Source organism: Catharus ustulatus, chromosome 3, assembly GCF_009819885.2.
Source record: "Catharus ustulatus isolate bCatUst1 chromosome 3, bCatUst1.pri.v2, whole genome shotgun sequence".
Lineage (NCBI taxonomy): Eukaryota > Metazoa > Chordata > Aves > Passeriformes > Turdidae > Catharus > Catharus ustulatus.
In genome coordinates this window covers 75417476-75431135 of record NC_046223.1, presented here as the reverse complement: position 1 = coordinate 75431135, position 13660 = coordinate 75417476, and the positions used below count along the sequence as shown (strand labels likewise).

The 13660-nt window shown below is 34.8% G+C and overlaps 1 protein-coding gene across 4 annotated transcripts in view; it reads left to right on the top strand.

Annotated features, from left to right (window-relative positions):
- The window catches only part of GRIK2 (glutamate ionotropic receptor kainate type subunit 2), a 374579-nt gene that overhangs the window by 277349 nt on the left and 83570 nt on the right, over window positions 1–13660 (top strand). For all 4 annotated transcript variants that reach the window (XM_033055340.2, XM_033055338.2, XM_033055339.2 and 1 more), the window contains one exon: window positions 3571–3788. In XM_033055340.2, the coding sequence (XP_032911231.1) occupies window positions 3571–3788 (218 nt within the window). The remainder of the gene's footprint in view (window positions 1–3570; window positions 3789–13660) is intronic.

Here is a 13660-nt window from a genome sequence, read left to right as displayed (position 1 = left end):
AACCAGCTTTTTATGATTATCCAGGCATTCCCAACACCTTGGGAATTAGTCTGAAGACTGATAAAAATTTAAGACTTAAAAGAGTAAAGCATAGCCATATAATTTATTTCCTAAACAGGAAACCCTTATTGAAAAACTAAATAAGCCAATCTGTCCATTACCCAAAAACCTCCATTTAAACAACTTAAAAAAGAGTATATCTTTGACAGATAAGACCATAATGTAAAAATCTATAATTTGTTTAATTTCAGTCTAGAAACCTTTCAACCACAGAAAGATTTTATCTAGTAGCTAGAACCTGTAAAATAAAATAATATAGGAGATTTAATCCTGTCCATCCATATTTTATATTTTTAAAATCGAAATGACCAGTCTTAAAGATTTAGATAAAAAGTCCATATTCAACAATCCATACACTGAGAAACTGATGCCATTGCTGACAATAAAATTGGCAGCAGTGGTAGATGGTTATACTACCAGCTTTAACTATGACTGTCTTAGTAAAATGCTTAAGCATATTCTTAAAAATCTGTAATTTCCTTGCTATATTCTTCTTATTTTGAAAGCATACCAAATGTATAGATCCATAAAAATATATCACCGTTTTATTACTCTTTTCCATAAGGATTTGAACACAGTCATATAATATCAGACACATTTGAATAACATAGATCTGGCATTTCACTGGGCAGTACAGTGCAATACAAAAGATTGTTAGTCTTGTTAAAGAGCCATTAAAGGGAATGACTTTTCTTTCTGGAAAAAAAAACCATTGCATATCCCCGCAAAAAAATCACAGAAAATGTTGGCAGGAAAAAGTGCATATTGGTAGACTTGTTTTAATGGATGTACCTGAGCAATCATTTTTAAAATTTCCCATTATATGTACACCAGCTATAAATAAATCCTGGTTTTAACTCATCAAATTTCATGAAGCTTTCCTATAACTGCAGTAAATATTCTGTCATATATCAAGTTGGTAGGCTTAAAAAGTCTCTAATGCCTCAGCAAAAAGAGTATTGTGCTCAGAAAAACATGAATTAATGGGTAAAAACAAATCAGGATTTCAAATCAGAAATAAAAATACAGCTATAGTTGGCTAAGTGCTCACTATCAACTAGGTTGTCAATATACATTTCAAGAAATTATATAGTTGAGGCACAATAGCCAAATACATGTTTGTAAGATAATGATTGCTTTTATGCAAGCTATCAAAAAAAGGGATGCTGAATGAAGGAAGATACTTTGAATTCCATTCACAGTTCTCAAGATTGTTGGAATCTCTATCAATGCTGAATTTTATTTCCTATATGGCTGTATGCTTCTTCATATTTCTTGAGAAAGGAAAAGCAATTTAGATGTTCACACCATCTTTTTGCAAGAAAAAGACATTTTATTTGTGACATCTAAACATTGTTTTTGAGAATCAAAATAAGAAAAAAACCCCAACCTTCATTTACAAAGATATCTTTGGAAGATAATAGTTTTCCTTGAAGGAAAACTAGTTTTTCAGAATTAAGGCTGACCCTTTGTCCTTGCCTTATATTATTTTACCTTTACTTAGTTCATTCTTTAATAAACCTTAAAGGTATCATTTTGAGGATGTAGTCTCAGTCTTGATTTTGAGGATTGCTTCAAAAAAAATCTCAAAAACCTAAAGTCATCTAAAAGTAGGCTTCAGCTAATAGCAATAACTTTCCACTAGAAACAATATAGACATATTCAGGCCATACTCATATTAAGTGCTGCTTCTTTGCAAAAGATTTGCTTAGTGCTTCAGGATACATGATAGAGGAAACTCATACATGTCTTGCTGGCACCTCTCGCTCCCAGGAAACTGTGGGATATAGTGCTGGACATGACGTTACCTTGGGTACATGACAGTCAGCCCCTGACCAGGCTCTGTTTCATGGGCCCAGGTGGCACTTGGTTTCAGTCCTTGGTAAGGTATGAGCTTGTGGTAACTGGGGTAACTGCGGCGAATGTCTCCACTCTTTTCTTTCCAGTCCTGTCTGACTTTACTGGTGTTGGTTTGTAAAATGAAATGAGAACAATTAAAAAGAGTTCATAATAGTGGGCTTGTTGGGAAATCTCTTAGTGTTATGGTGTCTAGGTGTCTGACTAACAGGGCCTAGGAGCAACTACATCAGACAGGTACTTTTCTACTTTTTCCCTTGCAGAATTCTAGGCAGAGTCTGGCGCTGGAGTTGGCTGTCATGTCCAAGTCTGTCAGCCTTTTTTGTTTGAAACAGCAAGGGTAAGATGAACTGCAGGGTAAGATGGGCTGTTTTTGAATACAGTAGTCCAGTTATGATACCACTTCTTTTTTCCTTTTCTTTTGTTTTCTTCCTTTCTCCCTCCCTCCCCAGTCCTGTTCTTTTATTTTTTTTTCTGCATTGAGTTTGGAAGTTTGACATAATCTTTCACCTATATGAAGATGTGTTACCTTGCTGGACCAGTTCCTTAACTAATTCAATATAAGCACTAAAATTTAACAGGAATAAAATAGTCCATCTTGCCTTCATTCCATTTTACCCAGGAGATTTCAGAGCAAACATAGTAACCAATTAACAAAAAGGGGTTGTTTCGGTACAATGGTATAGTGGATAAGGTGAAACTGTTTCCTTGAAAACAAGCTTCCAGATACTTCTAAAAGATGGTACATAAAGTTCTTAAAATGGAGCTAGAAATTTTTTATTTGACATCATTAGAAATTTCATTTCATTCAATTATAACATTATGGAAAAAAAATTCCATACATACTCATTTATAATAAATATTTGTAATTGTATATTACAGTGATTTAATTCATTCCTATTTTTAGTAATTAGACACAAGAGGAGTTTATGTGCTTCAATTTGTCTCATTAGGCTCTAAATTAGCATTAAAAATTATGCAAATTACTATACAGTTTCTGTCCCTCCTCCATTCTTTAGTGCCATGAGCAGGCAACTCCAGCAATGCATTATAATCTATCTTTATCTAGTTTATGCATAGAAGTCTAATATTTTTATTGTTATTCTATTCAATGGAAATGTGTAGCATAGCCACCTATACTTATATGAAATTGTGGGGCTAAACATAGAGATGGGAGATGTTATTTTTTTTTAATATCTAAACATTTAATAAACTATCCTTTACAGGAATGTAACTGATAAATCTCAAAAGCATATTTCTGATAGATTCAAGATTTTGCTTTTCAGATATGAAATCCTTTCTTTCACATCTGGTGCCTTCATCAATTGCTTAGTTTTTCTGTAAAGCAATTTGAAGTAACTGCTTTCTTTGTATTGGTATTCATATATATATGTTTAGAAATTTTAAAATGGCACTGACCATTAAATCTCCCATTACTATATTTTGATTCTCCAAAAAGGTCTGTCTTTATGAGTTTAACCAGTTATTTTGCATTTCAGTTGTGTCTGTTTGTATAAGCAGTACATGTAAACCTGTAGCTTAAAGACTTTTTTTGCACAGTGATTCCATCTCCCCACTGTGGCAAAAAGTGCTGAACGCTTATTAATTGTTTTCTGTGCATTTGTTTCACCTTTCTCCCCTGGTTTTCGTTAGGTTCTGAGCTCATGCCTAAGGCCCTCTCCACCAGGATAGTGGGAGGCATTTGGTGGTTTTTCACACTTATCATCATTTCCTCGTACACTGCTAACCTAGCCGCCTTTCTGACAGTGGAACGTATGGAGTCCCCTATTGATTCTGCTGATGATTTGGCCAAGCAGACAAAGATAGAGTATGGGGCAGTTGAAGATGGAGCAACCATGACTTTTTTCAAGGTAAGTTCTGTATTCTGTTTGAGAAGTTGTTATATTCTGATTTTTGGGGGAAAACTTTTGTACCTTACTGAGGGGCAATTGGTATGATTCCTGATGCTGTCAAAAACAAGTGAAAAACTTTTTTTTTTTTTTTTAATTAAAAAGACAGCAAAGGAATCAAATGAAAAAACTCTCATAGAAAAAGCCCCTTTGATTATTTTCTTTTAAAGAATTGAATTTATAGCAGTGAAGTACATGAAGAAACCTGAATCCTTTGCTCAGATATTCTATAGCTGTGTACAAGATTAAGCTTTGTCATATTAAAAGCTAGTTTTAATTCAGCAGCATTATACCTAATTGTTGTCTTTACTCAAAAAGCACTAAGGATATTAGTGGCTCTACTGAGGAAATCTTTTTGGACTTCGTAATTTTGAGAAAATTTTGAATGAAATTTTGGGTCCATGGAGAAAACTCAGATTATCACAGTTTTTCTGTTGCTTTTAACCTGCTACTAAGATAATTCAATTTGAAATATAGTGATGTGAGATACTCAATTAGAGGAAAATATTTATTGTCTAGGTCCATTGGGAATTTAAGCAGACTTAAATTAATGATAGGTATCTATGAAGGGAGAGATGATGGTTTCTTCTATAACTCCTTATGTTGGATAGCACAGAAGTGTCTGAGATTTTCCAGAGAGATATTTAACAATATTTGCCTGATCTTTGGTAATTTCTGAAGACTTTTGGCTAATATAGCCTAGTTTCAAGAGTTATTATGCTATCGCCTAAAGCCCTACATTGGCTGTCACACTGGCATTTGCAATCAGCAAACTGAGGACCAAGGTAGCTTTTAAACTGGTGCAGAAATTGAAAACTGTGTGATCAGTTTCTCTCACGAAATTCAGAGAGCAAAAAAATTTGTTTATCTATCAAGGCTGAATAATTTCTACTTAATCTTATGAACATAGACCTTGTACCCAATCAAAGTGTACAAACAGTTTTAATTTAAAAAAATAAATAATTTTGAGGGCTTTCAGCTTCTACTTGGAAATAAAAATCGTTCAACTCCAATATCTTAGAATGCTTCAGGCTGCTTAAATTGAAGCATGCATTGAGAATGTTCTGAGTATTCTCCTCAGAATACTCATTGGAAAAGGAGCTGATGAAATTGCTAGAAGTACCTAATCAATTAGAGATCTCTTCATGTCAGGAAATATGTGAAGCAGCTAAAAGCAACAACATTGAAAATTTAAAGTCAGAATTTTTTAGAAGAGTCAAAATTACTTTTGTATTGAGGCATAAAGAAATAACAAGGTATTTATTGAATTACCAGAAAACACTATAGGGATTTACCTTAATTTTAGTATGGCAGAAAATTTTGAGCTGTTTCAGATTCGAACTGTGGACACTGAAATAATAGGAAGCAACTTTAAACTTTTAGTTTTCCTTCTCATGCTTAATTTTCTTATTCACTTTTTTTTTTTTTTTTTAAATACCCCTACTGTGGGTTTTCTAAGTTCACAGAGACTGTTCTCCTTCTGCGGACTTTTTTTTCCTCTGCATGTTTCTGTACAATTATTCCTTTCTGCTCTCCTTATTCTTCCATTTACATTTGTCTAGATATATTTTGTGATTATCTCATATATTATATCCAAGAGCTAGAGAGGCCTTGCATCTAGTGAAAATAACATTTTCACATCCTTCACATCCAAAGATTTTTATTTGCAGTTGTAATAAACTAGACATAAACACAACAGACCTAGGATGCCAGATCACATAATTTATTCACATTAATGAATTCTTCTCCTTCACTATGAGTGAAAAAGAGAAATCATAAGAAAACATAGGATTTCTTTGTTCAGCTGATATATTTTAGGTCAAATTAAGGTTTATTCTATCAAACACATATATTTTCTGGACTTTTTGTGTGAACAGATCATGATTAGCAAGTGTTTTATGACATGAAACTGAACTAATAATTAAGACCTCTTCCAACTTTGAACCAACTGATTTGAAATATTTTTTCTGTTGTTTCCTATCTCATCTAGTAGTAAATTAATTTATATTATTTGCTACTGCTATTAATATTTTATTATTAATGGATATTATTTACCTAATGAAATTAATTTAAACTTAAGCATTAGACACTGCTACAGATGTACATCTGTTCTTGCAGATTATAAATAAGTGAAAATCAAGCTGAAATTAAAAAATAAGTGAAAACTATACAATCACATTTGGTTCATTCAATGTCTGAAACAATGTCCAGGAGAACATTAGAATGATGTAAATGGTATTCACTAGCACTACCTGTGAAAGGAATGTAGGTTAATTTCATATGTATTCCATGAAAGATAAACCCAAACATATATATATATATACACAGTCTTTAATAATGAACTTCGTGGTAAAATTAGGTATTTTTACCTAATGATGTGGAGTTATCAGGAAATAGAGTACTATACTTTTTGGTCAACATAGCATTTCTGCACCTGTGTGTTTTCAAAACATACTTCTATTCTGCAAAATCTTACTTTAGGAACATAATTCCTTTACATAAAAAGAGTGAAAATGCAAGAAAAGAAATATTTTTATATTATAATAAAAAATAAGACTTTAAGTGGAATTTCATTAAAAGGTGCTTCTACAATTGAATATTTCATAGAGAATGCTAAAAAATACAAAAAGCCCTTAAGCACAAAACTGATAAAATATTTTTAAATGGTATATATTATATTCTCTAATATATAGATAACTGAATATCAAGAAGGAAGTGCCTTTTTGTAAGGCATTAAGAGAAATACTAATGATCTTTTATGTCTTGTTCTGGTGATCACACTTTGAAAATAAGCTTAAAATTGGAAAGAGTTCATTAAAGGTGAAGGAATGACTGTAGGTCTGAAAATAAGCATTGCAGTTAGAGGCTAAAGATCAGTCTGTTTAATCTGCTGAAGAGAAGGTTAAGAGGTGACTTGATCATGGCTTGCAGTGCCTTAATGGGAATGAGACTTTTGACAGTAAATGACTGGCTAATCTAGCAGAAAAAGGCATAATGAGATCCAATGTTTCATAGCTGAAGTTAGGCAAATTCAGGCAAGAAATAAGCTGCATATTTTTAAGAGTGAGAGTCATTAACCACTGGTATAAGTTATCTAGGAGTGGGCTGGATTCACAGGCAGCTGTTATGAGGAAGATGCACACAGCATAGCCCAAGCATGTTCTTTTGATTGAGAGGTCTCTCAATGGAACAGATAGCCTTCATTATACAGGAGGTCAGACTAGATTTTAGTAGTGCTCTTGTACTTCAAAAATCAAAGAGGATATGAGTTCTGGGGGTAGAGGTAGCACAAAGACAATTGAGAGGATAAATTTATCATCTATGTGTGTGTTTATCCTTAGCGACTTTTGTCTTGTTTTAATGAGAGCGGATTGAGTAAAACAGTGGCACGGTGTTACAACAAGATATAAAGGCACCAGATGGTTTGCTAATGTTAAATGAAATTATCGTATCTTAGTTATTAGTTCGAATCACAGTGAGGCTTGGTAGCTGCCCACAAGACTGACAGTAATTTCTGCATAAATTAGCCATATAACAGTCCATTGAATTCTTTTCTAAAAAAAAAAACTTTGGAGTGTGGCCAAAGCTCTGTGGCGCTAAAACAAAAGAACCAATTATGAAGGGGAACCTAAATGCCCAGCAGACAAACAAGCTAGCTGCTGGATTAAAACCTCCTGAAGGTAAAATCTTGGAGACCACCTGGGATATATGTTGAAAATGCTGTTACCCTTGTGAGTCAAACATCCTTATGAAACATCCTTATGAAACATCTTTGATGAAAAAGGAGAATGTTGTCTTCAGGATTTTACTAGGTCCTTCATCTCATGCCTCCTCTAGGTCTATGCCTCCTCTAGGTCTGAGAAACATGAATTACAACTCTTTCAGAAGCCAGAAAGCAAAGGAAAATTTCAGTGCTCTCTCCTCTTAAGATCTGCTTATCTGGTCTGAGCACAGAAAGGAAATAATTTTACAAATCCATTATGTTCTTGGTGGGTCTGCTCAGCTAATTCATTGTGAATAATAAAGATAATCTTAGTATTGTCCAAGAATTAGAAGGAAAGATATGTGCAAGTAAATTCTAAGCCTTATCTGCTTTTAGGCTAGGAGTGTCCATTCCTGATACATGCTTTGATTTTTCTCTGATTATGGATGTTTTCTTAGTTAGTAAATTCTCTTCCATTCTCTTGGCCACTTTTGTCACTATTGACCACTTTCAAATTTCAGAAACCTTATTTTTTTTCCTGTTTGGAATAAAATAAATAGCATCTATCGTTTTCATGAAAAGTAGTGATCTTACATTAACTGTTCTTTGCTGAAAGAAACCTCAGATTCTTTATTGTTTCTGATTTCTGTGGTCTCTCAGTGTATGTTTCTCACTTGATTTTCTTGTTTAATTACAATTCTGAAATTGAGACGGACAATATTAATTCTACCCAGCTTCTATTTGCATGCCACTTCTCCACCCTCACACTCAAGAAACCTACTTCAACACATATGCATGTATGTGGTCTACAATATGGAGATATTTCTTGTGAAGCTGACATGCACTTTTGTTTTTCCCATAATTTTTCATATCTGTAACTTTCAATGTCAGAATTTCTTTCTCTCTAGGATTTTGCACAGTACCAGGTACAATGGAACTTTTATGATTTATGGTTACTAGGCATCTGCATGCCAAATAATAAAAACCAAAGTACTTTTTCATTCTATAATAGCAGTAAATTAGTATCTTTACCCCTGCATCACAAATTAAAGGTCTTCTCAGCTCTTTGTGAGGCATGTATTTTGTCTTCTTGTTTTGTTGATAAGGAAGTTGAGGCACTAAATGGGATTGCATCTTTTTCAAGATCACTTGGTGAAAAGTAGGGATCTAATTCTGGTGAAAGGTAGACTGGGGACTAATCCAGGAAAGTAGACTCGTGTACCTTAGAATTATCTGGTAGGCTGACTATGCTGTTTACCATTTTAATTTGTCAGTTTTTTCCTTTTCTCCTTTAGGATCAAGTTTTGTACTCCAGCTGTACTTTTCTACAACAGATTTAATTTCTTCCTGCACTGCTTTCTCTCTAACAAAGAGACATGCTGCTCACCCTTTTGGGTAATTTTCCTTTCCCCCTGCCCTCTCACTTTACCCTAGCCATTTTGTTGCCACCTTTGAGGGAATTTTGTGGAGCAACAATTCAGCGCTCTTTGTCTATCTTCTTCTTCTACATTCTCAGCCTGTTGTTAAAAGAAATGGCCTTAAGCTCTACCTGTACATTACAAAGTCTCAGAAACAGTCTCTTAAAGCTGAAGGAAAGAATTATAGGGGAATTTTCCCACTGCTTGCAATTGGAGTATAAATGACACATTCTCTGACATAAACAGAAGAAGAAAGGTATTAATGTCATTCATTTGTTATCTGTGAAATTGGCATTGATGTGCACAAAGCCAGTAGTTCAGTGGGATTTTCAAGCCTGGGTTTGAACACTGTAATGGGCAAATTATATTTATTTGTTTAACAAGTAAAGATGCAGTGCAAACTCATGGGTGTATACACACAGAGAACCTTTAGTTTAATGCTTCAAATTAAACACCATGGAGTTTGGCAGTGTATTAATTATTTACAAGTCAAAAATGAGAGATGTACTGCTTGTGAGTTTCTCAAATATCCAGTGACTGACAGTGACTAATGGAAAACAATCTTTTGGATCACAGCTTCCATGTACTAATTTTGATAATGGATGAAAAATAATTGGTAACAGATATTACAGATAGGTGTTGAGTTTGATTTAATAATATTTCACTTTATAGAAAAGTTGCATTTTGATGTAACAAATAAGGATTGTTTTTGCATGAAAAAACATGCTGTACATTTCTCAAAAAAAGGGAATTGAATATAAATACCATGTAAACATATTTTAATTTTTTTGATCATGCTGGTTTTGGACCTAACTGCTAGAAAAACCTACAGCTGAAATGCATCATTTCCTCTTTGCCATGATTCCCTCTTTGCAAGAATACTACTTAGTTAACCAGTGCTTCTTTTAATGTAAAAAAAAAAGCACATATAGTTGTAAATCTCTAAAACAAGATCTGTGGTCACTTCATAGAGTTGTAAGAACTAAATCTGCAACAGCAGAGCCTGTGAGAGTGAGATATAGGCTTTTTCCAGAGATTTTAAAGCATCTCTGCCTCACTGAGTTCTACTTATGTTTGTAAAAGATCAAGGAAGTTAGGCAATGGTAGGTAGGTTATATGATACATTAACACAGAGTATAACAAGAAGAGCAGTACATTTGAATTCTATATAGAAGAAATTACAATAAATTTGGTACCATTAAGTTCTCTGGGGTGAAACTGTCTTTCTTTTGAATTTGAAGGCAGGAAGCAGAACAAAGTCACAGAAAGTGCTTCATTCCAAATAACTATCTAGTTATGGGAACAATGGTTTTATGCTGTCTTGACCCTTAGAGTGATTATTATTACTACGGTAAATATGAACAGATGTTTGGCTTTGTGTTGCTCTTCAGTGCTGAGGCATGAAACTCATCTAAAAATAGATGAAGTGCAACAGAAATCCACTACCTTTCCATTCTCGTGTTTATCCTCACCTATGCCTTTTCCCTTCCCTTCTCCTTTCCCTGTTCCTCCTCATTTCCTTCAGTAAGGACTGAAAAAGATGAATACGACTAGTAAACTTCTCATTTCTACAAATATTATTCTATATATCCACATAGTAAGTACTCTTAATAAGCTGCTGGATAACGTTTGACTATACTCAAAAACCACAGGATTCATATTTATTGTTTACATCTGACCCTGGCTACAGCTCTTAGAAATAGATGAAACATGTCTTTTGATGTCCTCTCAAGGAAAAAAAATACAACTTTCCATAAAAGCAAGAACAGACATTCACAATAATTAAAATATTGAAAAAAATCATTAAGATATGAATTGGGTACCTACTAGTTAATTTTGAAGGGAAAGAGATGTCAAACAGAGACATCAAAAATAAATGAAAAGTTGTCCTTATGAAAATTCTAGTTTCTCTTTGAATCAATTAAACTTTTCCGTAACTCAGTATCTGTTTCTGCCTTACCAAAATTTTTCAGAGGGGAAAAAGTGTTATACTAATCTCCCCAGTGAACTCTCAGGTGGGCTACCCTATGGTCTCATAAGTATTTCAGAGTAAGACTATTATACAGAGATGAAATAAACATACAAACAAGAAGTTGGCATTTGCATTATTTTTCAAAATTGCACCCAACAATATGCATTGATTAGTGAGTATGCACTAATGACCCATACTGTAGGGACATGGTGGAGATGATCTGAATAAAATAGATCTTTCTCAGTGTATAAGGTATGATAAGATATAGCAAGATGTAATTTCCAGTTGCGTAGAAGTTTGGGATACAAGAAATCAGAGCCCAGACTGGGCAAAAAAACAACTTCACATTTCTACTTAGAAAGTCAAGCCTGATATCCATGTATTACGCAAATCACAGAGGGATGTAATAATCTAGATATTTGAAAAATCATTTTGTAGTTAAGAGAAATTTCTGTCTTTTTTTTTTTTTTTTTTTGAGATGCCACAGAAGACAACAAACACAGAATCACAAAATGGGTATGGTTAGAAGACACTATATTGGGTCATCTGGTCCAACCTCCCTGCCTAAATCAGGGTCATCCTAGAGCATATTGCATGGAATTGTGTCCAAACACTTCTTGAATATCTCCAGCGAGGGAGACTCTACAAACTCTCTGGACAGCCTGTTCCAATGCTCACTCATTTAGACAGTAAAGAAATTTTTCCTCATATTCAGATGGAACTTTCTATGCATCTGTTTCTCCCAGTTGCCTCTTGTGCTATTGCTGGGCATCACTGAGCAAAGCCTGGTTCGATTCTCTGGACATCTTCCTTCAGACATTTATTCACATTGATTTTGTCCTGTCTCATTCATCTCTTCACGAGGCTGAACAGGCCCAGCTCCCACAGCCACTCCTCATAAGAGTGATACTCTTGCTTATCTTCATAGACCTCTCAATTTGTTCCAGCAGCATCATGTCTCTCTTGTGCTGAGGAGCCCAGAACAGGTCACAGCACTCCAGATGTGGCCTCACTAAGGCTGAGTAGAGGGCCAGGATCACCTCCTTCAACCTGCTGGCAATGCCTTACTTAATGGACCCCAAGATACCATTTGCTGTCCTTTGAAGTCATATACAGTTTAATTACCACTAATCACTGTAAATTGCTTTTCTCAATAGCTTTTTAATTTTGTTTTATTTTGTTTTAAGCCATTCTAATTCCAAGTAGTCCAAGCTCTTCTCCTGCCTTCAGCCTCAAGCACTGTTGGCTCTATATGCCTTAGGCCTGTGGCAAGGGTCAAACCAGCTTTCGGATCCAGCTGCGTATGATCATTGTTGTTGGAGCAGTGTGTCATTATATGACAGGGCAGTCTTATATCACTCTGCTAAATGTGAAAGCCACTGTGAATCCACACTCTTTGGGAAATGAATTATGCCACCTAGACATCTGAAAGTATGGCAATGAGAAAATCACCAATGCTGAAATTGCTGATACTTACAATGTACCTTTTCTTTATGTACTAATGTAGGTTTTATCTTAACTGGTAACCCATTTTACTTCCTTTCCCTTACCTGATACCCTCCACTTTCTGGCCTCTTCAGGGCCTGTAATGACACTGACAGGATCAGTTGTAAAGAATTGCTGATCTCTGGGTTCTCATCATAAGTTTAGTTGCAAGGCTTTTTCCTCAGAAGTGCATAACCTAATTGCTCTCTCTCCTTATCACCTTTCCTGCTGTTTTCCTCAGGAGGCAGGGTGAGAACACATCTCTTCTTCCTTCTCTTTTCAGCTTTTTTTCCCTTTACGTTTGTCTTCAGATCTTGAGCAAGGTGAGAGAGGGAACTGAACTAGATCATAGAGAAACCTTTAACTGCAAACAGCATTCGGGATGAAAGACATAATTCAGAGATAGGGTTTGTTTAGGAAATTCAGAGTACATCTGAACATTTTTAACTATCAGAGTCAAAAAAAAAAAACCAACACTTTTCTTTTCAAAGCAAATAGATCTGTCATCAAGCAGCCGTGTAAAGTTTGCCTGATTTGATCTGTGACTCATCCTGGGAATGTGAGTCAGAAGCAATTCTCCAGAGTGGACTGGCCCTTGGTTCAGTCATTTTTCTGGGAGATCCTGCCATATGAGCAACCTTCAGTGTGGAACTTCTGCCCACTAAAACATCCTGAAATCCTCCATTCCTTAGCAGAACTGAACTCTTAGTTCTGCCTGTCAATTGATATATCATAGTACTGAGGTGTTGTCCAACTACATTAGCACTGCTTTGTGTACAGAAATATTTTCAGGGCCAGAATTGCCCCAGACATCACCTAAAGTCTTATTATGCTGATGAATTTCTTCTCCAGATTTATTAATTTCTCCAAAGAGAGTGCTTGTTGAGATTGATTAAACCATGCTTTTTGTAATAGATCTATGGTAATAATTATGTAATTATGCAAGCTTTTTTGCCTTTCAGGCATTTTTTTTTATCCATGCATTAATTGAACTTGTATTTAATGTATTAAAGATCCTTAATCTGCACAATATACTTTACTATTCTGTGAGACAGTATACCAAAGTATGCTTTAGAATCACAGAGTTGTTTAGGTTGGAAAAGAGGTCTAAGTCCAGCCATTAACCTAACACTACCAACTCCACCATTAAGCCAGATCCTTAGGCACCTCATCTGCATGTCTTTTAAATACCTCCAGGGACTGTGACGTAATCACTGTCTCGGGCAGCCTGTTTCAATTCCTGACAGTCCTTTCC